Raw genomic sequence first — 27,952 nt, 5'->3', positions numbered from 1 at the left:
GGTCTAAAATGAATATAACGTTTTCTTAAGAAAGTTTAAAATGAAAACTTGACATCTACTTTAATGAAAATGCAACATTTTGCTAATGAAAAACTAAACATGCTAGGCACGGTGGCTCATGCCTGTTATCCCAGCACTTTGGGAGGCCGAGGTGGGCAGATCACCTGAGGTCAGGAGTTTGAGACCAGCCTGGCCAACATGGTGAAACTCTTCTCTTTACTAAAAACACAAAAATTAGCTGGGCATGGTGGTGTGCACCTGTAATCCCAGCTACTCAGGAGGCTGAGGCAGAAGAATCACTTGAACCTGGAAGGCAGAGATCGCTGTGAGCCAAGGCCATGCCACTGCACTCCAGCCTGGACTACAGAGTGAGACTCCATCTCAAAAAAAAAAAAAAAGGAAAAATTAAACAGACACATACCTGATTTGAATGTTCTTTATAAAATTAATGGTCCATCTATCTCCTAAAATCATCTCATACAGTGCCAGGAAATCAACGTCAGAATTGACACTAATGAGTTGACGGGAAAGTGGCGACCACCAGAACACACTCATCTGTGGGCCGGGCTTTAGGTCCTGGCCCTGTATTCGTGCCTTCTGCAGGAGCGTTTCTTCTTCGTTTGGCTGCATGGAACCCCTGGTCTACAGTCACACCTGCAAGTGTCGCTTAATGCCATCACAGGGAGCCGGGTACTTCCTCCTGGTGACTTGCCGTCAGTCACAGTGGAAGACAGAAGGCCACAGTGGCCGTCTTGACAAGCAGGACACTCATACAGTGCCACCTACTGCAGCTGTTGTGAGGACAATTGTGAGGTTAAGAGAACTTTATTTCATGAGCACTAAGCTCCAGCTCCAGAGAGGCAACCATGTTGATTCTGCTCCATGGTCTGACAGGGAGCAGAAGCTGGAAGCCTCCAGATCTTTCGGGGACAGGCGTGGAGCTCACACCCTGGAAATACAGGATGATCATGTGAAGAGACCCAGGGAGGAGGCGGCCACTCACAGCCACACAGAGAATCCTGGGACGGATCCTGTCCTCACAGCCCTCAGAAGGAACCTGCCCTACTGGCACCTTGATCTCCAGCCTCCAGCACTGTGAGAGAGTAGGTTCCTGCTGCAGAATCCCGCGGTCGGCAGCACGTGTTATGGCAGCCACAGGAGATGGGCTCAGACAGAACAGAGGAGGGAGGAGGGGAGGCTGGGCCTTCTTGGCTAGCCAGGGTCTTCCTGAGAAGAAGGAAGCCAGGGCAAGGGCTTGAGCCTCCACAGGGACCGGAGAAGCAGAGGCCTCAGGGCCAGGAGCATGGTGGGGGCACCATGTAGAGAAGAGGAACCAGGTGGCAAAGGCTGCCCCCGAGCCAGCATCCACGGCATGTTGCCTGTGCCCTCAGGAGCCAAGGAGCCTGGTGCCTCATGATTTAAAGGTCAAATCTCACCTGGTTATTGTGAATCTATAAATGTTATAAAATTCCATACAATTATTCACTGACAAAACAGCAAAAGTTCTTGTAAACCCTGGTGGAATTCAGTAAGGCCTCTGGTTTAGTTAACATCACTATCCTGACATCCACCTCCTGCTGTCAATCAGTGAACCATGGAAAGTGAACCATAGAAAGGTGGACGCTGTCACTGAGGGGAGCTCTGCAACCCCCATGTGAGTCTAAACTTATTTCAAAACAGGAAGTTTAGAAAGTGTAAACAATTGTACTGAGAAAAGCAAGGTCCAGCCTCTGTGGCTCTCAGGAAGAGCCTGTGCTGCTGCTTCTCGGTCCTTTTACCAGTCCCTCAGGGTCCCGCAAATCCATCTTCCTCTGGCTCACCTAGTAGGTTACGTGGGGAATCCTCCAGAACACAGGCGCCAGGGCAGGTCTGGAGACTAACCAGGAGCCAGGAGAATGAACCGATCCTCTCCCAAACACTTTGTGTTTCTTTGTGTTTTTGTGAATTTTATCAAACAAAACTCAGGAGAAAACAGGGCTCACCTGTCGCCCCAGGAGCCAGGAGCCAGAGAGGCCTGCATGTGGCCCCATGCACGGCTGCACTCTGAGGGCCAAAGCCTCCATTCACATGCAGGCTGCAGGGATGGCACAGCGCTTGCTCCCTGTGAAATGCCCAATTTCAGCTTGCAGCCATCGCTAGCTTGCACAGTATCCCTGGCCTGCCTCAATGGCAAGCCTTGTCCCCAAGAAGCACAAAGCCACCTCTGCTCGGGAGCCAGGGCTGCAGCTGGGGGGCGTCTCCACCCCATGACTGGGCCCATTCTTCTCCAGCACACAGGCAACCCTGCCAGGGAACACGCATGGCTTGGAACTCCCAAGTGCTCTCTCCTGGCAAGTGAGGAGTGTAAATAAATCTTGGGAGGAGGACATGAGAAAGAAACACAGCCCCGGAGGACAGTATTCTGAAGTGGCCACATGAGTTGGAAACTTCTATGCTGAAGCCTTAAGAGGTTAGTGACTTTCCTGCCACTGAAGGCATTTGAGCAGGGACAAGACTTTACCTAGGCAGGGAGGGGCTAAGGATGGAGCAGAAAGAAGCAAGCACTGCCTGGACAGATGGATGGATTGACAGAGAGATGATAGATATGCAGATTGATAGATAATGGTAGATGATCAATTAGCAAATAGATGATAGATTACAGATATATTGAAAAATAGATGATAGAATATATTCATACATAAATAAAAACAGATAAATGATAGATTGATGGCTAGATGGTAGAATATAGATATATTGATAAGTGTATGATATATTGATAAATAAATCAAAAACAGAGATAAATGATGGATGGATGATAGACACATACATAGACACATAGATGCTATCTAAGCAGGAGTGCACAACTGAGTTACAGATGCAGGCGGGCACCTTACCTAATCAGTGTTGTCCAGTCCCAGATATCTCTATCCTATCCACACACCTCTCCCCAACTCCATGTACCATTTCCATCTGGGGATCTGATAGGTCTCTCAAACAGAACAAGTCCAAAGCTGAACACAGCACTGATTTGCCCAACCCCCATCCTGCTCATCTCAATGGCTCCTCCCCATTGCCTCCAGAATTTCTCCATCCTTCCAGCTGCTCAGGATGGAGTCCTTAAAGTCATCCAGGACTCTTCCTTCTCATGCCAGCCATCTGATCCCTCTCAAAGCACATCCAGCTCTACGACCATCTTAATTGGACTCTCCTAAAAGCAGAGCTGCAGGCGGGCTTAGGTGCAGGTAGCTTATTTGGGAGACATCTCAGGAAGCAGAAGTGAGGGAGCAAGGAGAGGGAGGGAGGGAGGGAGGAAGGGCAAACCCACACACAGGTGCATTCCAAGGTCACAGCTGTAGGCAGCAAGGTTGCATTCTGTGAGATCTCCAAGAAGCACCCACTTGAAGGCTGAGTGCCTGAGATGTTTACTCACATCCTGTCAGCAGAGGATTGCCCTTAAGACATCAGCTCCCCTGATGTTCTGGCTTCCCTTTGATGCTTGGGAGAAGATCCACAGCACCAGGCTCATGGCTGTGCTGTGCTGGAAAGTGCTTGGGTGGTAGAAGGGAGCTGGTATGTACGTTTACCAATTGCCATGGTGTAAATACTTCCCACTGCGGCTAGCTTGCAGCATTCCCAAAAATGTAACCACCTGCTCCAATGCAGCACTTATCGCCTACCACACTGGTTGATTGAAGGCACAGCTGAAGACCAAGCCAGAACTGATCCAAGGGACTGTGACGCAGGCACCAAAAACATCTGCTGTGAACAACCTGGTCCAAACCACCAGCATCTCTGACTAAATGACCTTCGACTCCTCCCTTGCCCAGCACAATCTCGTCTCACATTGCAGTGATTCTAATTTCCTTCAAAGGGCAGCTCTGAAAATAAAGCCCAAGTCTTCCCCCAGGCCTTGGCACCTCCCCAGGATCCTCCCCCTGGCCACCTCCTGGCATTGTGGGCATCAAAACTTGCCCTTCTCCATCACTCACTACACTCAGCCTCACTGGTCTCCTTGTTCCTCCCACACCCACAGGGCCTTTTCACCTGCTGTTCCTGCTGCCCTAGTGCTCTGTTCCAGGGTAGTCACATGACCACCTCCCTCATTCTGCCTGGTCTCAACACAGATGCCCTGCTCTGAGGTCCTCTCTGACCATCTGCCACAGATAGATGAGCTCTCTCCCCTGCCAGTCTCATTCCTCCAGCCTCACTTTATCATCACTCAAGGCATCGATGACCACCTAGAGTCCTACCACACATCTGTTTCTATGCCGTCTCTTTCTCCTCATCCCATGAGACTGCTCACTCCATGAAGGTAGAGACATCAGTCGCCACTGCTATCTGCCATATACAGCTATGTACACACATCCTCCAAAAACAGTGACAGGCTTAAAACAGGTATCCAGTGAATATTTATTGAATGGCTGGCGACCATGAATTCTGGAGGGAGAGTTCAGATTGGTTTCATTTTTGAATTCCCTGCAGAAGATTACAAATAATATGTCTGGCTCTGAATTCCTGGGTCGGATGTCGTCTAAAGTTTGGTGCAGCCATGGTACCCCAAGATGGGCTGGCCTCTCCCCAGCACAACAGAAGCACTAAGATCTCTGGCAGCACAGAAATCTTCACATCCCCCTCCATAAACCATGAGGTATGCGGTCACAGATATAAGCGGAGCACCCTCCAAACGCCACCCAAATCCAAAACCAGCCAGAAGTGAACAGAAAAGCCTCATCTCAAAGTCAGCCTCTGCCAGGGAGCTCTCAGCCAAGAACCCCCAGTATAACAAGGCTGAGAAACAGCCCCAGGCTGTCACGGGAGACAGACAGCGCGTACAGAGGGAAAGCCTGCATGCATCCGTGGTGAGGACGTCCCACTCTGACACTAGGGTGAGAAGCAGGAAAGCTGGGCTCAGATGGGCAACGGGAGTTGGGTAAATTCCTAAGCAAGAGAAGAAGCCAAAAGCGGCCAGGGAGACATCAGCATGTTCCTCCTGCACAGCCATGACATCCTACAAATGACATCTCTTAATTTTAACATCAGCTTTGGGAGAGGGCCATGAATAGATTTCTAAATATATTCCAGAGCAGAATTAAGTGGGATCTTCCAGTTTCTGAAAGTGACTCGCGGAGAGCGCATCAGATGGGATGAGAACATAACATCAGCCACACAGGCAGCCATACTGGGCAGCTGCCTGCCAGGCGAGCCCTGTGCCTGCAGAGACCATTCCCAATCACTCCTGCCAGTCACACCAGCTCCACGCACCTTCTCTAATAGGAACGGGGCCTACCTCACGGTCATCTGAGGCCTCTAGCTGTCAGATTCCAGAAAGATCTCTGCAGACCCTGGCTCTAGGCAGAATTTTCAAAGAAAACAACTGAGAATCTATTCCATGACTCAAGATGCCCCACAAGCAGATGAGGAATTTAAAAAGAAGTTCCAGATTGAAGGACCTTCTGCAGAATACCCTACAGGTGCTCTTAGAAACTTCTAAGGTCACAAGAACAAGCAAAATCAGAAAAGACATCACAGCAAGAGAGCCTGAAGGTACCTGATGGCTAGATGTCATGTGGGACCTGGATGAGATCCTAGGATGGAAAAAGGGCATTAAAAAAAAACTAAGGACATCAGAATAAAGTATGGACTTGAGTTAATAATAGTGTTTCAAGCATGGCTCGTTAGTGATAAAATGTACCACAAGAACATAATGGAACTGGCGTGGGGTTTACGCAAAGTCTTTGTACTAGCATCACAATTTTTCTGTAAAACTGAAGTCATGCTAACACTAAAAGTCTTTTTTTAAAAGTACTGTCTTCTTTCCATCAGACTGAATGAGGGGGCTCCTGCAGGTCAGCTCCAGCCCCTGGAATGTGTCCCAGAGAATGGCACTCGAGGTGCCAGAGACCACTTGGGTAGGGACAGAGGTGGCTGCACTGGACCAGCCTGCACACCCAGCTGCCAGGAGGTGTCTCCTGCAGGCTACACAGGAGCAATGCGGGAGGGAGACCAGGCCGAAGATGTTTCTAGTCTCCAGAGCAGGGTGTTCTCAGACCAGCAGCATCAGCAGCTCCTGAGCCCTTGCTAAAAACGCATGTTCATGCCGGCTTCATGGCAGATGCATCAAGTCGGGAACTCTGGGAAGGGACCCAGCATGCTGCATAGAGAAGACCCCAGGCGAGTCTCATGCACCCTAAAGCTTGAGACCCCTGCCCTAGAAGACCACCCAGGAGGACAGAGACCCCAGCAGAGAGCGGGTGTGGAGCAGGCCACCAGTGGATCAGGGGCTGTGGGGTGCTGTCACATAGGGGTTGGTACATGCTGTACTTGAAAGATGACCTATGGATCAAAATATCCAAACACCCAGGAGAGCACCAAAAGAGAGGCAATTTTAACCAACTTCCAGGCCCACATCAAAGAAAGCCACCCTCTGGAGACACTGCCCCAGCCATTTCCCACTTTTGTGTCCCCACCCTCCAAACCATCCACTCGCCACTGCTTCTCCTGCCAGCATGTCCATCCCCTCTACAGAACACCCATGAGCCCCAAACCAGAAGTGGGGTGACCTTTCTGAGTCCCAGATTCATGGGTCGCCTTCTGTCCCACAAGCACCAGCAGCTCTCCATCACTCCATAGGGTATAGACAAAAATCCTCAACCTGGTCTTCCCTGTCCTGCATGGCAGGCCTGGGTCACCTCACCATCCCCACCCACCAGCTGTTCAGCCCATGCTCACTCAATGCCCCTCCCACCACAGGGCCACCACATCTGCTGTTCCTCTGCCAGGGACAGTGGTCACTGTCTCCACCCCAGCTTCATCTGGTCCATTCTCACATATCCTTCAAACTTCATATCCACGGCCCCCAGATACAGTTTTAAGAGGAAAAAGCCAGGCACAGAACAGGAGCTAGCATATGCTTCCCTTTATGTTAAAAACCAAAGAAGAAAAAGAAAAGAGTGTACAGAAATTTCCTGAAAGCATACACAAGAAATCCATCACTAGTTGTCTCTGGGACAAGAGACGGTGCAGAACCAGAGAGACCTGGTTTTCACTAATGAAAAAGACAGTTGATGTTTGTTAAATACATACACGTGATAGGCACGTGACAGATCATACCATTTAACCCCCACAATAAGTGCACGGTGCAGATGCGACATAATTCCCATTTCCTAGATGTGGAAACTGAGGCCAAAGAGAAGAAGCAGACAGCTGGCAGGTCATAGCACGGGCTGGACCAAGCCTGATCCATGCGGAGCCAACATGCCTCCTCCACCCGTCCTGTCTCCAGCCACCCTGGAATTTTTCAATATGCGCGTGCTCTACTTCTCCAGTTTTAAAAAGCCTGTTGAGTTTTTTTCAATAATGCTCCTGCCTCCCACAAAAAGCATTTATTTTCCCTTCCCTGCCTATATTTCCAAGGGGTAGGGGGAGTGTTTTTGAAACTATGCATCATACAGGAATCATGGTTCTGAGTGTTTGCTGAAGATTTGGGTTCTTTTTTTTTTTTGGTCAAAGCTGCTGTAAAATTAGAATCCTTGTATAAGCCCTCCGCAAAATACATTTCACAGAGGAATGACATACTAGCCCAGGGGTTTTGCTCCAACAGGATAAGCCCAGACACTCTGGATAGCAGTTTACAGCCTTCAAGCAGGACGCGCATCTCCTGGTGGGTGCTAGGAATCAGTAGTCCTGGCCAGAGCTGGCTCCCTCAGTAGCCCAGGACAGATGGACAGATGGGAGCCAGTGCTCGGCTCAGGTCCTGAGATGTCTCTGACCCCTGGTCTCCCTCGTGCCCATTGTGGAGCTGAAGGGTCAAGAGACACACACGACCTCTCTGTGTACAGCGAGGTGGCTGACCATGCTGGGGCAATCTCTGGACCTCCCCAGCAAACAGGGAGCACTCCTCGCAGCAGGCGCATGGCAGCCTCCTCCTGATACTCAGTGTCCATCACAAGTCAGAAGACGGCTGCTGTATCATCAAGGCCAGCACTTTCTACTCTACTAACTGACATGAACAGAGTATTTACCGGTAGGTAAATTACAGGTATGTTACTGTAATGTCAAAATCCTGCAAAGGTCACGTGCCTCATCTGGAACTCATACCCCGCCTAGGAGTAGGAACTAGCATTGTCCTGAGTTTATAGAGGAGGACCCCCAGGCACGGCCTGATGAAAGGACTGACAGAGGTTGACCAGGCACAGTCAGTAGGGCTGAGGCTCAAGCCTGACCTGAAGGCCAGCTCCCAGGCAGCCAGGCACACCAGCTCCAGCTCCCTGCAGGAGCCTTGACCCTGAGTCCCTTTCAGCCTTTCAAAAAAAATGAGGGGAGGTTATGTCACAAAAAAATGAGGGGAAGGACCCACACGTGCACACGCACACACATACACACACTTGCACATGCACATACACATACATACACATATGCACCAACATGCACGCATACACACATGAACATACACTCAATGATTCGTTCTCCCAATGAATTTCAACAAAAATAAGCAGAAAAGGCTATAATGAAGGTTATCGCCTAAAAGACGGATGGCAAGGTTGACCTTAAAAGATCTGCTTGTGAGTCTCAGAGGCTGTGCCTTCTCCCATGAGCTGCCTCTTCTTTTTGGGAAGAAAGGAGGGGAGTGGCAAACGAAGCGCCATGTGATTCTGTAAAGGTGACCTCACTTCCTTTGTCCACTGCAGCCCCCAAACTCTTTTCCAGCTTGGTACACTGTGTGTGGTACATATGGCTCACCGTGCCCTCCACACCTCCCCAGGGGCCGGTGGCCTGTGCTTCCTGTCACTTGTGCGCAGCTCCTGCCACTGAGGCAGGCGAGAAAGCTAGACTGCCACTGCCAGTCAGCGCCTACCTGGGGAAGGCCACTGTGGGAAATCTACAAAGGTTTCCGGGCCACCCATGAGGGCAAGAAAGACAGGAAGGAGGCAAAGATCTCATCATGGACCAGAAATATGCCTGAACCCCAGAAGAGAGAGAGAAACGGGGCATGTTGCATGTCCCAAGACCATGCTCCCAGCCCTGACACTGTAGATGGTTCCCAAGATGTGCCACAGGCTGCCCGGCATGGCCCCACCTAATCTCTGTGTGGGGTCTAACTCATAGGTCCTTCCACAGGGCAAGGGCAAGAGTCTGGGCAAGCCCCAGCTCTGCCACCTGCTCCCTGGGGAATCAGTCTGTGTGCACCCGGGTGCTCACCTACAAATACCTACCTGCCCAGGGATGTGCAAGGATGAGGGAAAAGCAGGTGTGGGAGCCCACAGCCCCCCACAGCCACCCTCCCAAATTCTGCACAGTAGGTATCTCAGCAGAGGTGAGGCCCTGGGGGCCTGCAGCGTCTTATGCTGCCAGAAAGCAAGAAAGAACTCAGACAATGATGGGAGCACTCCACCCGCACAGGCGCCGACTCAAAGGAGCTCCCGGTGGCCACATCTGGGACAGCTCCAGCACCAAGAAGATGACAGCAGCAGCCTCTACTCCACAGAATAAACACACACGCAGGCGTCCACACAGGTGTAAGTAAACAGGTGAATAAATACACAGAAGGGTGGGGGAAGCTTTCCTTTATTAGTGAGTAATGGAACTCACTAATACATTTAAGAGAAATGATGGAAAGTGAGCCACCCCGAACATGCACCACCGTGACCACTGGCAGGTGGGGATTCCCAGGGTGGGAAATGGTGCAACGAGAAACAACGCCTGACGGTCTCAAGGGAGTTTCCCACAAAAGGCTGAGGAATTACAAAGAGGAAGAAAGTGTTAACTTTAGAGCAGAGACATCCGGCTGAGCACCCACAGTCAGCATCACCAGGATCGGGACAACTAACCTAGGGGTCTCCAGTGACATCACTTAGGAGGGATTTGCACCAAAAACACATAAACTGGATTTAAGAAGAAGGAAACATCAGACGACCCCTCATTTAGGAACGGTCTACAAAATAACTAAAAGCACTCTTCAAAGGCATCAGGCTATGAGAGACACTAAGGAACCATCTCACATTGGGGACAACGCTAAGGAGACATGCTGGCCAGATGCTTCGTGGGATTCTGGGTGGATCTCATGATAGAAAAGCACATTAACAGGAAAACGGACTAAATTCAGATAAGGTCGGTAGATGAGTTAATTGTATTGTACCAAAGCTAATTTCTTAGTTTTGATGACTTCCTGTACTTAAGTAGGATGTTATTTGGGGAATATAGGTGAAAGGTACACAGGAGTTATTTTTACTATTTTGTGATATTTTTAGATGTCTAAAATATTTCAAAGTGAAAAGTTTAAAAATGTTTTAAAGCAAATCAGAAATACACATACAAAGGAGTGGATATGGGGCCAGCTTGAGAGTCACACTAGTAAAGCCACCAGGTAACCATGGAAACACACCAGGGTCAGGGTGAATGTGAGGAGCCAGGGAGGGTATCGGAGGGGCGCCCACCAGGTCCTGTGTGCCAACAGGGAGGGTGACAACAGTCAAAAAGACCCTGACACTTTCACAGCTGGCACAGCCTCCACGCCACCCTTCCTGCAGCCTCAGGACAATGCGATGACCGGCCCGTTTCACAGATCGGGAAACCTAGGCAGCACAGAGCAGGAGCATCAGAGTCTGGCTGCATGGCTTTGCACCTCAGCTCCGTCAGGATAGCCAGGTGACCAAGATGATCCCTTCGCCTCTCTGAGCCTGAGGCCTTCCCCTGTAGTACAGAAGCAATAAACTTCCCTTCTCATGTAAGTTTACTAATGCTGCATAACACAAAACCATAAGCTTAGTGGCTTAAAATAACACCCACCTATTAACTCACAGTTCCATAAGTCAAAAGTCAGGACATGGCAAGACTGGGTCCTCTGCTTGGGGTCTGAAAGGCTGATATTGGTGTGTCAGCCTGGGTGCTTTCTTATCTGCTCGGGGTCTGAAAGGCTGAAATCATCACTTATGGGGATTTGTGCCAAAAACTCATAAACTGGATTTAATAAGAAGGAAACATCAGACAACCCCTTATTTACGGACAGTCTGCAAAATAACTAAAAGTACTCTTCAAAGGCATCAGGTGTGTCAGCCAGGGTGCCCTCTCATCTCTCCTCCAGGGGAGACTCTACTTCTGTGCTTACTCAGGCTGTTGGCAAGAATCAGAGCCCTGCAGCTGTGGGACTAAGGTCTCTATCTCCCTGTTGACCACCAGCAGGGGCCACTCTCAGTTCCTAGAGGTCACTCACATTCCCTGCCACATAGTCCCCTCCATCTTCAAACCAGCATCCCTTGTGTCCATCCTGTGTTTCCAATCTCAATCTCCAGGAAGAACTTTGTCCCCTTTAAGGCTCACCTGATTAGGGCAGGCCCACCAAAGCTTACACTTTCTTAAAGTCACCTGTGCATATAACATAGCCTAGGCATGGGGGCGAAACCCATCACCGTCACTGGTCCCTCCCGCACTCAGGGGAGGGGGCTATACCAGACATGGGTCATAGCGCGTCTTCATATAACAATTCTCCCTTCCACATTTGCTCACAGTAGGAAAAGCACACGGGAAGCACTCAGCGAGCACCCACCCCTGCGAGCATGCCTGCTCTGTCGTTCCAGGAAAAGAAACTTTGTCTAAGGAATCCACATCCAACTCCCATATTCCAGCGTCTCACATATAAAGAAGAAAACACCGTTCATCCTAGGGCACCCAGGCAATTGCTCCAAGTGTCCTGCACCACCCCAGAGTCTCTCCAAACAAGTCCAGGCTCTCAGCCTGCTCAGGGTGAGACAACACCTCTCACACAGTCTTTGGGGTGTCTGCACTCACCTCATGAGGGTCCTGGGCAGAGCCTTCAGCTGTACCAGACACCACACAGGTGCCTCATGGCAGATACCCTTCCCTTCCCCATTCTGCCCTTCTCTTCCAAGCTGAGACTGAGCCTCCTCTCCTGCACAGACCCTCCTCTGGGCAATGCAGTCCCAGCTCCTTTTCTGAATAAGCTCTGCAAACCCCCAGCCCAGGCCCTGACCACTGTCGCTGCCACACCCTCCTCCCTGGTCTCACGCTGCTGCCTTCCTGGGACCCATTTCCACCCAGGTGGCCAGCCAGAGTGATGGCTTGGAAACGTGCCTGATCCCACTGTCTCTTGGTCTCTCTGTCACACACACTCACCTCACACACATACACACTCACACCGCTCTCTTCAGACGTCCCATGGTTCCTTCATGGCAGATAAGCTCCTCCCCAGTCCAGGAGGCCCCACCCAGTTGGCTTCCAGCTCCCCTCCAGCCCCATCCAGCCCCATCCAGCCATACTCCTTCTTCTCTCTTGCCTCTGGCCCAGCCGAAGCTGCCCCCACCACCTGGCCTTTCACCGCCAATCTCTCGGCCTAGCACACATTTCCCTTCCCTGCTGGGCTAATTAATTCCAAGCCACCTTTTGGCCCTAATTCAAGCGACCTCCCCTGGACCCTTCCCTCAGATCCCCAGACATGCCAACCCTTCAACAGGCCTGCAGGGCTCCAGGACAGCCTCCCCACAGCTGGATGGGGCATTCGCCTGTGGGCTGATACAACCCAAGCCCACCATCCAGCAGACTATCTGCCCATGGGGATGACGCAACAGGTTTGCTCACTGTGCTATTTCCCAAGCCCAGCCTCACCCCTGGCATTATCATAGGCACTAAATTTGCTGGAAGGGAAAGAGAAAGGAGGACAGAGGGAGGGGTGGAAGGAGTGATGAAGGGAGAAATGGCACGTGCCATGAGCGACATGGCATCATCACACGTCTTTTCTATGCCTCTTTTTTCTACTCAGGTTCTGAATTGGGAGCAGAAGCCACTTAATTGCCCTTCTGCACCTAGCACAGGCTCCCAAATGTCAGCCCCGTGAAATGTTAGCCGAGCCCCTGGGTGCCAAAGCTACAACTTCCACCTCCTCCCTGCTAAAGATTTCGCCGGGCAAGATGCAAGCATCAGTTAAACAAAACAGGAAAAAAAATGACTGGGATCCCTCTTTTCCTGTAAGAAAACAGCTGCTCTATACTAATATCCTTCTGGAATAAATTGTTATTAGTTAATTTTTTAAAATCACACAGAGACCAATTATTCACAAATGTGTGGGCTCACTTTCAGTGAGGCACAGTCCCGATAATTCACGCTCGGGCTCCTGCCCACCGGCTTGCTCCTTGCTCCAGGAATTTCCAGCAGGGCGGGACTATTTAACCTGAAGCCATCATGGGATTCTTTGTTCGTTGCTGTTGTTTTGGGGTCTTCCCCCATCGGTTTTAATTTTTCTTGTGGGAACATGGGAGTAGGTATAAGAAGGGGTGCTAGGTGTCACTGCTGTGCACTCAAGAGTCAGTCAATGTTTACCAAGCACCTGCTATGAGCATGGCTCTATTCTACTGCCCAGGGCAGAGCTGGAATACCACGAATCCCTAAAGAAAAAGGACACAAATATACTCCCCAAGTGGAAAAGGGCTGGAAAAATATTACAGGAAAATAATCACATTTAAATGTCAACACTGTTTGAAGTAACGATCTTAAGGAAAAGACAGGCTGTATTAGATTCCTGGGAGTGGGGAGGGAAGCAAGGGGGAGAGCCAGCCCAGGTGAATGAGAGCACAGGTAACATGCTGAGTTCACCCCACAGGGCATGGTATTAAATGCGCTCCAATACTCACCCTTACCATTTAAAAAAATGAGCTGAATTATAAATATTCCCTAAATCTTTTGTTATTTTACATCGAAGCAGAACCAGCTACTTGCAAGGATTAGGAGAAAGAACTAAGCAGAGCAAATGGCCAGTGCTCCCTTGCTCAGCATCCACGTGCACGTTCCTTCCTGAGCCCAGAGGCAACCCTAAGGGGGCTCGGGGTCAGCTCAACATAGCCACAGCCTCATGTCCCAGCCGGAATGAAACTCAGCCTTTGACCCTGGGTCTTTCACCCAACTCAGCGTTCTGACTGCCTCACATCAGCTCCCCTACTAGGAAATCAGGGTGCAATGCCTTAGAGGAGCTTCCTGGTACACTCAGTGATCTCCTGAACCAGCTCCAGGGTGGTACAGGGTGAGGGGAGGAAGTTCTAGAGGGATGCCCGATTTCACCCAGCAGCTCAGGCCAGGAAAACCCTCCCTCCTGTATCTTGAGGCCCAAAGGGAGACGAGGGCATCTGGGAGCCTCAAAACTGCACCAGATCAGAGCCTCCTGCCCTCATCCACCAAGACATGGCCTTTGGTGGAAGCTTCTCCACAATGATAGGAGGAGGCTAACGCTAGTTCATGGTGATCAGGATCTTCCTGTGTGCCAGGCAAGTGTGCTAAAGGCTTTACAGAAATCATGTCATCTCGGCATCATGACTGCCCGTCTAAGGAGGTATAAGTGAAGTAATAAGTAATAAGTGAAGTAATTCTCATTCTGCAGATGGGAAAACTGCAGATCAGAGATGTTAGGTAGGCCTTCCAAAGCCACACAGTGAACCCAGGCAGTCTGACACCAGAGTCCATGTATCTGCAAGAACCCCACAGACCTTGTCTGTTGGCTTCCAATGTCAAGGCACCACCCTATTAGAGGTGGCAAGAGATTCCAAGATGGTTCCGACTCTAGGAGCCCACAGACTACATAGGGAAATAAGCCTAATGTGTAGATTACAAGACTGGCCCCAATTCTCCACCTCACCTGTGTCTACATATGACTTTCCTGCTCCTCTCACCAAAGGGGTCAAGCATATTTCCCTCCCTTTGACCTGAAGTTTGCCAATAGGCTAATAGAATCAGCATAAGTGAAGGTTTCCAGCCTAGACCCTAAGAGGTCCCATGTCTCTCCACCACTGCACAGGACAAAGACTGCTGGTTTAGACCGCAGGCCAAGAAGGATAAGAGATGCATGGAGAAGAGCCAGCCTGGACCATCGACCCTGCCAGCCTTCAGAAACCCAATGACTGAAAGCTCAATAGGGTCTGGAGATTGTTTTTGCAGAAGCATGTGACACCTGGCAGAGAATGAATGCGATACAGCACAGAAGGGGACAAGTGTGAGAGGTCTGGCACTTATTACTTACGTGTCCTGTCATTTTACTTGTGAAAATGTTATGCCCCTGCTTGCCGGATGCACCACACCTCTTCACCTCACCCCCACACCATGTTCCGTGCACACTGTAGCGCTTAACACACCAGCAGATAGATAAGCAGTCATGACCAGGCCACAAGACCAAGGTGGCAATTCACAACAGCATTTCCCTATTTCACTGAAACCTGTACACCAGCTTTGTGGGTTTTGGCATGCCTGTGTCTTCCAAGCACTATCTTCATGGTTTCTTTCCATATTTCTGTGTATTGCCACCACTACATTATTAATATTTTTAAGTCATGTTCTTTTTTACATAAATAAGCTTGATTGGAAAGAACACTTCTATAGGACCCCTCTCGATGGAGAACCTGTATCTCTGGTTGTACATAGAGTATAACAGGAAAATAAAGAATGTGGGGCAGGGGCCAGGCAAACCCCAGAAAAACAGGTGACAAGACAGTCCTGACACCATGGAGGTCATCAGATCTCAGGAGCTTTGTCCAAAAGACCCGGCCAACAAATGTGCCAAGGTCAGCAACCACTTGACTCAAGAAACACAGTCAGCCCAGGAGTAAGGCTGCCGAAGACAATGCCTTCCTGCCAAACGGAAGCAGAAAGACCATTTTTGGCATATCTTCCTGACTTCACTGAAATTCCAGAGCTAGTGATTACAATCAGGCAACAATTTCTTCTACCTCTGGATACAAACTTTCAAGAAGTAATGGAACTAAAAAGTAACGCCATAACAATACAACTCATTAGGAAGAGCACTGCAAGATCGGCGGTGGTTTTTAAAAGGGTTGTATGACAAACAAGAGCATAGTGTGTATAATAAATATATTTATTAAGTCGTAGAGCCACAGCTCCTGTTCTCTCAGTGCAGGGCAGATCCATTCCGTGGCTGCCAACTAATCAATGTCAAAGTCTACAGACAGCGTGCCCATTAGATAAGGTGCGTTGCCAAGCTACCCATCCTAACGATTTGCTTTAACAAACAGAAACACGAGCCCCAGCCCATTAAAGACGGGACCTTCAACAACTCCGCAGACAGCTGATTCTCTGCCATCACCTTGCCTGACTTTCAATAAATAAATCTTGTCCCAGTGGCCATTTTGGTTAAATGAACTGGGAAATGAAAGAGTACGTCTGCCGCTGTGTGTTTTTGTGACCACAGGTATGTATACATCTGTCAGCTAGATGTCTGGAGCCAGGAATGGGGGTGAAACACACGCTTCTATTCCATGTAAAGGACAGAGGACCACTTTCCATCAAGATGCAGGATGAGGGAGGCAGAAGCTGGGTGGTGCAGATAGGGGTGGGCCGGGCCTCAGACTCACTTGGATTCAAGCTCCTCTTCAAGCCACCCCTTTATAGAAATGTGACCCCGGGCTGCTTACTTAGCCTCCCTAGCTTTCTGACCCCACCTCAAGGGTTTAGAGGAATATTCAATAAAAGAAAGTATGATGGCTCCTTTTATAACAAGAGTTGACAATATTTTCACTCCAGCCATTATCATTGACCAGATCGTGGGCTTGGTGAGGAACAGTGACCCTGCCTCTCTTGTTCCCTGGATAAATATTGTTAAATAAAATTCAAATAGACATTATGTTTAGGTTTGGATAACACATCTTAGTCAAACCTTTAGTTTCTTAGTAATAGCACAAAACATAAAAACGCTTCAGTCTTCCTATGAGATTCTTTCTATCCGAGGTTTGAAAGGGCAACTACAGGCCATGTGCAGCCCCCAGACATGTTTTGTTTTGATCCCATGGTGCTTTTTTTTCCTTAAGATAGAGTCTTGCTCTGTCACCCAGAGTGCAGTGGTAAGATCTTAGCTCACCTCAACCTCCGCCTCCTGGGCGCAAGCAATTCTCTGCCTCAGCCCCCACCCCGCCCCAAGTAACTGAGATTACGGGAACCCGCCACCATGCTCGGCTAATTTTTGTATTTTTAGTAGAGATGGGGTTTCACCATATTGGCCAGGCTGGTCTTGAACTCCTGACTTCATGATACACCCACCTTGACCTCTCAAAGTGCTAGGATTATAGTTGTGAGCCACTGCACCCAGCCACATGGTGCTTTTTTAAAGTTGATATGGCAGAGACTGTAGTTCACTACCTGATAGTCATTCCCATCCTCCGCTTCCTCTGAACCTGCTCTTGTTAGGGGTAGCAATACACCTATCCCAAACAAACAAAAAAAGAAACAGCTATACTTCCCAGGCTCCCTGGCAGCTGTAGCCATTTGATGCCTTCAGGCCAAGGGGGTATAAGTGAGTGTCACTGGGCAGGGCTCCCAAGAAGGCAACGTCAAACTCGGCAGATGGACAGTCCCGTGCCTCTCACTATCCTCTTTGTCCTGCCTAGAAAATGCACTTGTTGCTGGAGGTGAAGCAACCATGTCATAACCAGAAATCAGTAAGAAAATCACTGAGCATTCCACCCTGCAATAGGGAAGCCATCATGCTATCTGGACTTCCGGTGGAAGGAAAACCTTTATCTTCTTAAGCCAGTGTTATTTAGGTTTTCTATTATGTAAAATCAACCCAATCCCTAATAGATAAACTTGCAATATTTAAAAATCAAATCTGATAGGGTTTGACTGTCTGTCCCTCCAAATCCCATGTTGAAATGGAATCCCTAATGTTGGAAGTAGGGCATGGGGGAGGGGTTTCATTCATGGGGGCAGATTCCCCATGAATGGCCTGCTGCCCTCCCCTTGGTGCTGAGGGAGTTCTGGCTCTGATAGTTCACAAAGATCTGGTTGTTGAAAAGGTCATGACAGCTCCCTCCCTGATCCGTCTCTTGCTTCCACTCTTGCTGTGTGATGGGCCGGCTCCTGCTTTGCCTTCTGCCATAATTGGAAGCTTCCTGAGGCCTGAGGAGGAGCAGACGCTGGCACCATGCTTCCTGTACAGCCTGCAGAACCGTGGGCCCATTTAACCTCTTTTACTTTATAAATTACCCAGTCTTGTGTATTTCTTTATAGCAACACAAAAACCAAATACACATCTCATATAAAAATCTGGATTCCCAGTGTTGCTGTTAAAACAGGATGGTTGGTGGGGCTCACGCCTGTAATTCTAGCACTTTGAGAGGCCAAGGCAGGTGGATCACGAGGTCAGGAATTCAAGACCATCCTGGTCAGCATGGTGAAACCCTGTCTCAACTAAAAATACAAAAAACTAGCCGGGCATGGTGGCGCATGCCTGTAGTCCCAGCTACTAGAGAGGCTGAGGCAGGAGAATTGCTTGAACCCAGCAGGTAGAGGTTGCAGTGAGCCGAGATCGTGCTACTGCACTCCAGCCTGGGCGACAGAGAGAGACTTCATCTAAGGGGAAAAAAAACAAAAACAAACCCGGATGATCTTGCCAGCCTGCGCCCACATTTCCACGTGGCGAAAAGCAGCTCTGCCCCGGCAGGCACGCATGCTGACCCTCCCAAGGCAGGAGTCCTGGTCCCGCAGACACTGCAGTGTGGTGCCATGTGCTCAACAGTTTTCTAGTGCATGGAATAGAATCCAGCTCTCAAATTCAATAAGAAAAGGTCTCAAACTATCTAATATGCTTGGTTATAGTCAAACTTCTTTTTGCCTCTGTTCCTGTATCATTTCACATCCATCCATAAATGCTTCCCTGGCTGAAGCCCTGGAGAGGGCCCGGGACACACCCACTCTCTGCGCCATTCCATTCGGCATGCTTTGGCCATGCCACAGGACTAGCATTAACATGGCTCACGTGTGTCATTCCAGACAGGTGCCCTCAGCTACAAAGCACCTTCCCTAAAGATATACTTGCAAAGGAAACAAACTCATCAGAGTGAAACAATTCCCCCAAAATACACATTCAAATCCCATTTCAAGACAACCAGGGTCCTCTCCCATAATTACCAGACCAGAGGGAATAACCTGTGAAGGTGGGAGGACTCTAGGAGATTTCCAGTCATGAGCTGGGGAGGCAGGAAGGAAGCTGGGGAGCAGCATCTGAGGCTGGGTGAACCTGGGGCTGGAGAGGGAGGTAGGGATGGGGAGGCACAGCCTCCACAAAAGGTGAGAGTGGGAAAACGTCGGGGAAAAGCCTGTTAGAGCCAGCCGGCCCAAAGTCCAGAATCGGAGCAGGAACCTGCACCCTCCTCCTCTTTCCTCCACCATTCTGGGAATGGCCCTGGTGCCTGAAGCTGTTCTGCGCCCATGACTCCTGCCTGGCCCCTAGCCAGATCAGTCCTCTTACATTTCACAGAGCTCGGAGAGGCTGACCAGTTCAGCCAGACACAGAGCAGGGCTGGGTGGACCTGCAGGCTGCTCGTCCTCCCCCTCCCTGCTGCATGAATCACTGTGGTCACTGCCGCCATGACTTTGTTAAAAATGATGGAATTGCCTCAAGGGGACTGGAGAATGTTGTGGGAGGTGTCTGCCTCCTAAAACTGCATCTCAAAAATTAGTCATTGTTAACAGCTCACTTATCCTCACTCACTCTGAACTTAAGGACAGTAATGACCATCATTTTACATGAAAGGAAACTGAAATTCAGAGAGGTAAAGTGACTTGCCCAAGGTCACACAGCTTGTCCATGGCTGAGTCAGGACTTGGACCCATTTATTTAGCTCCAGGGGAGAAATCTCTTTGCAGCTGATTGTTCTCTTGGCCATAGATGCCCTTCTGGCAAGAGCCAAGCATGCCGCATTGCAGGTTTTCTGGGAAAGCTCCCTGAATTGAAAGAAACGAGTCCTGTGTGGACAGGAAATTATCTCTGCTGGGTATCCCCCTCTTCAGAGGATGCGATGATGAGACTCGGGAGGCTGAGGGTCCCTTCCTGCAGGAGTGCTCAAGACCACACCAATCACTCTGGCACATCCACAACATCAGCATTCACTGGGGAACTACCAGGTGTTAGCACAGTGCCAGCACTGGTGGCACAGCCAAGAAGACCACAGACAAGGCCCTGCCCTCATGGAGCTTACAGTCCAAGCAGCACCGCCCAACACAACTGTTGGCAGGGATGGAATGTTCTAGATCTGCACTATCCAATATGGCAGCCACAGCTGCATGTGTTTCCTGCACACTTGAAATGTGGCTAGTACAACTGAGGAAACAGAATCTTTTATTTAGATTTAAATTGCCACATGTAGCTAGTGGCTACTATATTAGACCATAAACAAGTTTGTCTAATAAGCAAATGAGATCATCTCCAAGAGTGCCAAGGAGGCCCCAGTGATGAGGAGGGAGGCAGGCGAGGCTGGAGGGTGCTCCTGGGTCTGACTTCCTCACGTCCGCTGTTCCAATGCTAACAGCTTCATCTGGTACTTAGGCAGGCCCCAAAGACAAAGGGGTCCACTGTCATTGGCTTCTGTGTGGTGTTAGGGTGGGAAGGGACAGAGATGAGGAATTTTTTTCTCTTTGGAGGCAGGGTGTACCTCTGTCACCCAGACTGGAGTGCAGTGGCATGATGTTGGCTCCATGCCACCTCTGCTTCCCCAGCTCAAGTGATCCTCCACGCTCAGCCCCCTGAGTGGCTGGGACTATAGGCACACACCACCACACCCGGCTAACTTTTTGCATTTTTTTATAGAGATAGGGTTTCACTATGTTGCGTAGGCTGGTCTCAAACTCCTGTGCCCAAGCAATCTGCCCCCCTTGGCCTCTGAAAGTACTGGGATTACAAGTGTGAGCCACCACGCCCAGCTGGGAAAAGGAGTTTTAGGGCATCCATCTTCTATAATGAACAGGCAATGCTTTTATAATCAGAAAAAAACTCTACATTCTCAAACTTGGTATTTTTTTAGGCATCTAGCTTCTATGTTTTTAATAACCCTGAAGAAGCTGACAAGGTGATTACTGCATAGTTCTACTGCTACTTAAGCCATGTAGACACACTACAAGGGGCCAGGAGATCCCCAGAACCCAGGACTCCAGAATAAGAGAACATTTGAGGAAGGAAGCTAGAAAGAGCCCCAGTACAGACAAAAGAGACTCCTGCCCCTGCCCTCTCCCATGCCCAGGCAGGGCAGTATTACAGGGTTTGAAGCAATGGAGAGACTAGACCAGATTTGCATTTGGAAACATCCTGTTCTGCAGGAAATGGTAAGAGGAAGAGAACCAACACTCAGTGTTGAGGTTGTCCAGGAAAGGGAAAGCAGGAGCTAAACCCGGGTGGGGGTGAGGGTGGGGGTGAGAGAAACAAGTGGGTGGGCTCCAGAAGGCCCATGGCCGGCGGGACCTGGGACCATGGGAGAGGGAAGTGTCAAGAGCAGAGCCTGGTGTTGAAGGTGTGCAGGTGATGAGGGTGCGCAGGTGATGAAGGAAGTGGCCATCAGCACAAGCCCACACCTGCCTGCAGGCAGAGCGGCATGAAGGAGGAGGGGGCCAGCATGAGATGCCCCGAGCATAGGGCCTGGGGAATGTGTCTGAGCATGTGTGTAGAGCTCGGGATAGGGGAGGATGCTCAGAGACGCTTCTCCTTCTCCAGGCGGTAGAGCAGACCTGGATCCGGCCCTGCGGAAGGACGCAGGTACTGGCTCCTCCTCGCTCGCCCTCCAAGCCACTCTCTGGCCCCATCCAGCTGGCAGGAGTGACCAGTTGCCTGGACAGGCACTGCCACATAGGTTGAGACACTAGCGCCTGGGGCTTGTGCCCATTGGTCCTAAGAATTCTTACTGAAAATCTCCTGCATCTGAGCTCTGTGCTGAGCTCAGGGGTACAGCACTGTGGTTGGCAGTCAAGCTCCCTGTCCTCAGGAGGCTCCCAGTCTGGAAGGAACAGTCCTCAGAGAATAAAACTGACAAGAACCCCAGGTGGTGATGGTGCCAGGAACAAATCAGAAATGAGATCAGAGCTCACTGGGGTGGGGCAGAGGCCTGAAGAACTGGAAGGAGCCAGCAAGACACAAAGGTCTGGAGCTCGGAGCCAGGGAGGTTGGAGAAAGGAGCTGGAGAGTCATGGAGCCAGGACAGAGCAAGGCAGTGACAGCCAAGGGACAGGGGATGGCTGGTGAGGAGCAGTGATAGGATCATATTGAGGAAGGTCCAGGAGGCAGCCTAGGACCTAACAAGAAGGAGGCCACCATTGTGCTGGAGCCAATGCCAGGGCTGGCCCCAGGATGTGTCAGAGGCAGAAGCCCATTTCCAGAGCCTGAGAGCAGCTGGAAGAAGAGGAAGCAAAACTTCTCGTGACCACGGCTCCTTCGAAGGAGGAAAGATCAGGGGATGCTTCCATACCTTTGATTACATTTTTATTTTGGAAGAGCACCTAACCATGCTCACAGGCGTAGTCTGTGGGTTTACAGAGAGGCACATGGGAAGATGCAGATGGGCACATTAACTAAGCAGTGGTGAGAGCAGCAGGAAGGTCAGCCCTAGGGGAAATATTTCATCCCATAGTCCATGGCCACAGACCTGGCCATGGGGAGATTTAATGCACTAATAAGGCCACAAAAAGATACTCATGCTCACTAGCAATCAGGGAACTGCAAATTAACACAACAAGAAACCATTTGTCACCCTTCACGTTAGAGAAAAATAGATTGATGATCTCAGGTGTTGGCAAGGGTTTGGAGAAAGGGCACTCTCATAGATTACGGAAAGAGTGTGAATTCGTACATTTTCAAGGAGGGTGCAATATCATTAAAATAAAATATGTGGGTCCCCTGTGGCCTCAACATCCCAAGAGGAAATTCTCAGGTGAGCACAAGGCAATTTGTGCCCAGGTAATTACAGCTGTATTGCCTGCAGTGGGTAAGAACTGGAAACAATACAAATATCCGATGGCTAAACTGAAAATCTGTTCCTTAGCATCCTGTGTGACTGTTAAAAGAGAAAGGGAGACAGATACTGCAATGAGGCAAGATCTCGAAGACCCAGTGTGGAGTACAACCACCCATGGAGGAACCGTGAGTCCAGTGCAGCCCCGTGTGCCATTTTCCAAGCAACACAAGTGCATAAAACACTGGGAGAAGTCCAAAGGATGCTGCTCCATTCACAGCAGGGGTAACCTCTGGAGAATGGGAAAAAGAGGTGTCAAAGCATAGTTCACCTTTCTAAGAATGTTTCGAGTCCTTGCAAAGGAATATTGATGTATTAAAAATGCCTTTGCAGGGGAAAGGGTAAACACAACCTTGGACTCTTTCATGAAATTCTAGAATTTAGATGGGAGGAGACAGCTCTTCTACTTTACTCTGTGTGAGGTTATTCCACAGCTGGAGCTCTAGGTTCAATTTTCAGGAATCTTACATTAAAGCAGCAGGTGGACAAATGAGGGAGGCCATCTAGGGAGAGCAGGTGAAGGGCCGAGACTTTTCAATAACTGACTGAGGTTGTTTCAATACCTGAAACCTTAGGTTCTCTGAAAGCACTGAGTAACATGCAGCAGAAGATCCCATCAGGACTGATGGGTACCAGACCCTTTGGAACCGTTGGAAAAAATTCTTAAACAGGTCTGCCCAAAGACAAGCATGCACTACATCAGAAAGAAGTGAGAACACCATCAAAAGAGGTATGCAAGCACACACCAGGCCAGCCAGGCAAAGTGCGTATGGAAAATACTCCCTGAGTCCGCCCTTCCTGCCTCAAGTTCCTATATCCCTTCCAACTTGATGATTCTGATTCTCTTTCTGCCAGAACAGAAAGAAACACAATCTGCTCCACCACAATCCATAAATACTTAATTGCTTGGTGCTTTTTAGTAAGGTTCTACTGCTCACAGAATTGCACATATTTTAGACTTTTCACCTCTGGCATCTGCTCCCTGGGTCCCATTTTGACCAGTTGCACCAGAGGAGAGCTCAAGCCTGCACCCTCCCACACATAACTTAATCACAGACATCCCAGCCCTTCCTCCTCCTTCCCTCATGGACCAGCACCACCTGCCCAACCCTCCGTTCCCACCCACAGAGGCATAAACTCACAGACAGCCAAAAAGCCAAGTCCTCCATAATTTCCATTTCAAGTTTGCTTCCTTTTACTGCCAGGGAGACAAAGGGAGCTGAGAAGGATTCTCATGAAGAGCCACTCAACTTCCATGATTGGAACAGTGGAAGATTCGCCTCTCCAACCCAGAGAAAGGCAATCCATCATGGAGGGCTGAAGGCTGAATCCCACATTCCTAATGAAAGGATTAATTAAAGCCTTAAGGGTCTGCCATGGCAGCCTCTGCTTGAAACTCTAAGGAAATTAACCTGCCCTCCCAGATAGAGAAAAGTCAGAGATTTCTTCAGGCTGGAACCTCAGTTTGACCAAGTGACACAGTGTCAATTGTTCTAACAAAGAAATCTTCCAGGATTTGCACGGGTTTATTGTTTAAATTTTCTAATGGGGGCTCCAGTGCCCACACAGCTGCCTGTAATGGGTCCTTGTAGGCAGTTTATCAGGAAGCTCTGATGTGCTCAGTGAAGGAATCCCTCCCCACAAAGCCAGCCTTCACCCGGGCCCCAGGGATTATCTCTACTTTGATGCCCACCATTTAACATGATCAAGTCCCCATTTGGGGTCTTTGCATTTAGAGAGAATAAGTCTTCAAAGCAGGCAAAGCAACTTGTTATCAAAACAGAATCTACGAAGGAATTGTGCTTCTCTAAGATACAAAACTGAGTCCTGTGGCTTGATACCAAAACACCAGCTTTGATTCTTTTTTTGAACCGTACATTTCAGAAGCCCAGACTTCTCCCTGTGAAGTGAAAATTGCCTTCTGGTGGAGAGAGGTTTTAATGATCACTTTGCTTCCTGCGTCTCCATGGTGACAGGCGCACAGAGCCCACCCCCCTCCTGCTTTATTAGGCCTTTCTTCCTCTCTGGAAAGTAATCAATCAAGCCCTATAGACGCCTTTGTGACCGGTTTATCACCTAAGCAATCAATGCTGCCTTGGGGGTGGAAGAGTGGACGGAGTCCACACACTGTCACGAAACCGGGCTCTGTCCTGGCGCACGCCCTTCCTCTCCCTGCCGGTGGCTCTGCCCAGCACACCTGTCCGGGGGTCGGGCGTGCCCAGGTGCGCCAGGCCCCGCTGGAGTCAGGCGGCCAGTGGAAGCCCTCAGCGTTGTGGCCTCAGCTGCCGAGCGCTGCCCTCTCAGAGCGGATGCCCAAGCGGGGATCACCGGAGCTGGGGCCCGGCGTGGGGAGGGAGGGAAGAGCCCAGAACCAGCGCTGGGCGGAGGCGGCCACGGGTCTGCCTCTCTTCCCCCAGCGGGCCAGCACCCGAGGAAGGGAAGCCCCCTTCCAGGGTACGACAGAGCTCACCAGCCGGCGAGGAGGGGAGGCTGCAGCGCCGGGCTCTATCCAGGAAATCAGCTCTTTATGGACAAAGGGCTCCGAGGCGCCCCAGCCCTGCGAGGCTGGGGATAGGAACCGCGGGGCCGAGCGCCGGGTTCTGCCGCGGCTCCTGAATGCAGGCGGGGCGCGGAGCCCCGTGGGGTCCTGCTCCCAGCGCCACCTGCCTCAGGCCTCCCCGACCCCGCCCGCCGCCCCCGCCCAGCCCGTTACCTGGGTTCTCCCCGGCGTCCGCGGAGGAGGTGGCCGAGGAGTCGGTGAGGACGCTGGGGTCACTCTGCGAGCGGCCCCGCGACACGAGGCAGCCGCTCCCGTCCTCCGACGCGGCCATGGGCCCGGCCGGCGCGGGGGCAAGTTAGAGCGAGCCGCGTGGAATCAGAGCATCCGAGACGGCCAAGGTCACCGGCGAGGGGGCTGGAGGGGGCGTCTTTTTAAAAAAGAAAATTTAAAAAGGGCCGGGAAAGGAAAAGAGCTGAAAAAAGACGCCGGGGCTGGCGTCAGGGCGGGGAGACAATAGCCTCGCCGGCTGCAGCCAGGCGCATCCCGGCGTGCGCGGCCTCGCTTTGTTATTTATTCGTGTTTATTCCCATTCTTCAGTCTATATTCCAGAAAAAAAAAAGTTGAACCAGGAAATAAAAACTTTTTCTTGTCAGTGTTTATTGCGTGCTTGGGGCAGGGGGTGATGTCCTGGAATGTCTGGGGGCGCTCCCTCCCCCCACCCCACCCCCCACCCCCCCGGAAAAAAAGGGAAAAGGAAGAATCTTTGCTCTTGCGATTGCTTTAATCTGAAAGCTGTTCTTGGAGCATCTGTTGGAAAACATTAGGATTCTCCCATCATGCCGTGCGAGAGGAGCATGACGTCACGGGAGAGGGGCGTGAGAAGGCGCGTGGCCACAGGGAGGGGTCGTACATACCTGGACCACGCGCTGGGGTAGGGGAGGCGGGGCTGGACCGTGGATTAGGAGCCGCCCACCCCACCCAGCTGCGCTCTATAAGCAAGAAAGCTTCCTAGTCCCGCTTCCTCCCCTCCCCGAGGAAAGGGAACCCTGAGGGCCCCTAATTTCCCCAGCAGCTGCAGGCAGCTGGTTTCCCTGGTCCTTCCTCTCCTAGGACTCGGGGGCCAGTGGGTCCCGACGCACCCACCCCGGCACCGGGGGGAGCAACCTGAGGCTTCCTCCCCGCAGCCATCTGGCCTGGGCCTGCTGGGGCACCCCGACACTACGACCCTCAGCCCCTACTCCCTCCCTGGGCGGGAGGGAGAGGGAGGAGGGCACGGGCCCTTTCCAAGGAGCCTTCTTCTCAGACGCCCTTAGGAAGCTGAGGGGCCAGGCAAGGGAGTCCATACTCCCTAGGGCAGCCACTCACAGAGGTGTCCTCCAGGGTGCTAAGGAGCGATTCTCACAATCCCTGCGGTGGTGTGGGGCGAACACAGGCAGGCAGCTGCTGCTTTCCAAGCCAGGGCAGGGAAGGAAGAAAATCCAGGAGAGGGGTAGAGAGGAGGCCGGAATGGGGCTGTCACCTGGCCTGGTCCTGGAAGGTGCCCAGAGGAGGAGGCATTTCAACAGATTTCAGGATTCAAGGGTCATAGAGACACCTGGGGGAGGACACCCCCATTTCAATTTCTCAACCCCATGGGGCAGCCCTGCTCTGAGTCCCCTTTGCAGGTGCTGGAAATGAGGGGCAGAGTTGCTCACCAAGGGCCCTCCTGCTAGGGGCAGAGCCTTCCGTTAGGCTGTCCCCATTAGATTAGCACCCACAGCAGAGCCTGGAGTGCAGGGTGAGCGCTGGCAGTGTGGACGAAACCCCGGTTAAGTGCCGAGGACAGAACTGAGCGGGATGGGGGTGGGGGAATAAAATGGATGTTCACTCCATGCAGAGCTTTGAGCTCTCAGCAGCAGTTATTTCAGCAGCATCCGTCGCCTCCAAAGAAAGGACTCATTCATTCATTCAAACTATGTGCAGAATCAAGTGTGTACCAGGCACCACACCAGGCATTAGGGGCCTAGCAGTGCACAAACACAGAGACGCCCCAACTCCTTGAGTCTTCCGGGAAAGAAGAATGGTCACCAACAAACTAATAAGATGCCCAATCATTTAATTACAATTGGCAATTAAGATCATGAAACAAAGAGAAAACTGGTGGGAAACTGCCAGGACTAGATACGTTTTATCCACATAAAAATGTGCTGGCTGGATGGTGACGTGCCCTGCTAGGCTTGGACTGGGCATTTTGCATGAGGACCTCATTCCTTCCTACAACTGCCCTGGGAGGTGAGAGCTACTGCGGTCTCCACTTTTGAGATGAGGGCAACTTCAAGAGGTGAGCACTCTTGCCCAGGTCACAAGCCAGCACGTGGAAGAGCTGGGCCACAGCCAAAGCTCCTGGCCCAGGGTCTCTCCAAGTAGGTCTTCAACACCTCCCACTCTAAGTCCCCGGAGTTCTCCTGACACACTAAGTACAGCCCCACGGGAAGGTTTCTGAATCCTTGCCCCCAACCACGCCATGGGCCCCTCCCAAGGCTGGGTGAGTGAACATCTGAGACAGTTGAGTTCCATTGGAAGGAAGACTGCAGCTGACCCAGCTGTGGCAAGTGGAGATGGTGGGGAGGGGCAGGAAGGGATGGAGGCCAGAGACTGGCTGTGGGTGGGGAAGAGGAAGAGAAAGCGCACACGAGAGGTCTCCAGCTGTCTGTCA

General features: G+C 50.8%; 1 protein-coding gene across 5 annotated transcripts in view; it reads right to left on the bottom strand.

The window, feature by feature from the left end:
* The window catches only part of PHACTR3 (phosphatase and actin regulator 3), a 281,105-nt gene that overhangs the window by 227,216 nt on the left and 25,937 nt on the right, over nt 1-27,952 (bottom strand). The window contains exon 1 of one of the 5 annotated variants that reach the window (XM_064382563.1): nt 25,471-26,044. The exons of 1 other annotated variant lie outside the window; for it this stretch is intronic. In XM_064382563.1, the coding sequence (XP_064238633.1) occupies nt 25,471-25,588 (118 nt within the window). In that variant the 5' untranslated portion in view covers nt 25,589-26,044. Of the gene's footprint in view, nt 1-2,873; nt 2,917-23,899; nt 23,912-25,470; nt 26,045-27,952 lie in introns of those variants that run through there. 3 more of the 5 variants (XM_064382567.1, XM_064382566.1, XM_064382568.1) reach the window with 3 other exon arrangements.

Source organism: Aotus nancymaae, unplaced genomic scaffold (assembly GCF_030222135.1).
Source record: "Aotus nancymaae isolate 86718 unplaced genomic scaffold, 86718_ANA_hifiasm-v0.15.2.pri h1tg000029l, whole genome shotgun sequence".
Taxonomy (NCBI): domain Eukaryota; kingdom Metazoa; phylum Chordata; class Mammalia; order Primates; family Aotidae; genus Aotus; species Aotus nancymaae.
The sequence above is the reverse complement of the archived record's forward strand: the minus strand, read 5'-3'. Positions and strand labels throughout refer to the sequence as shown.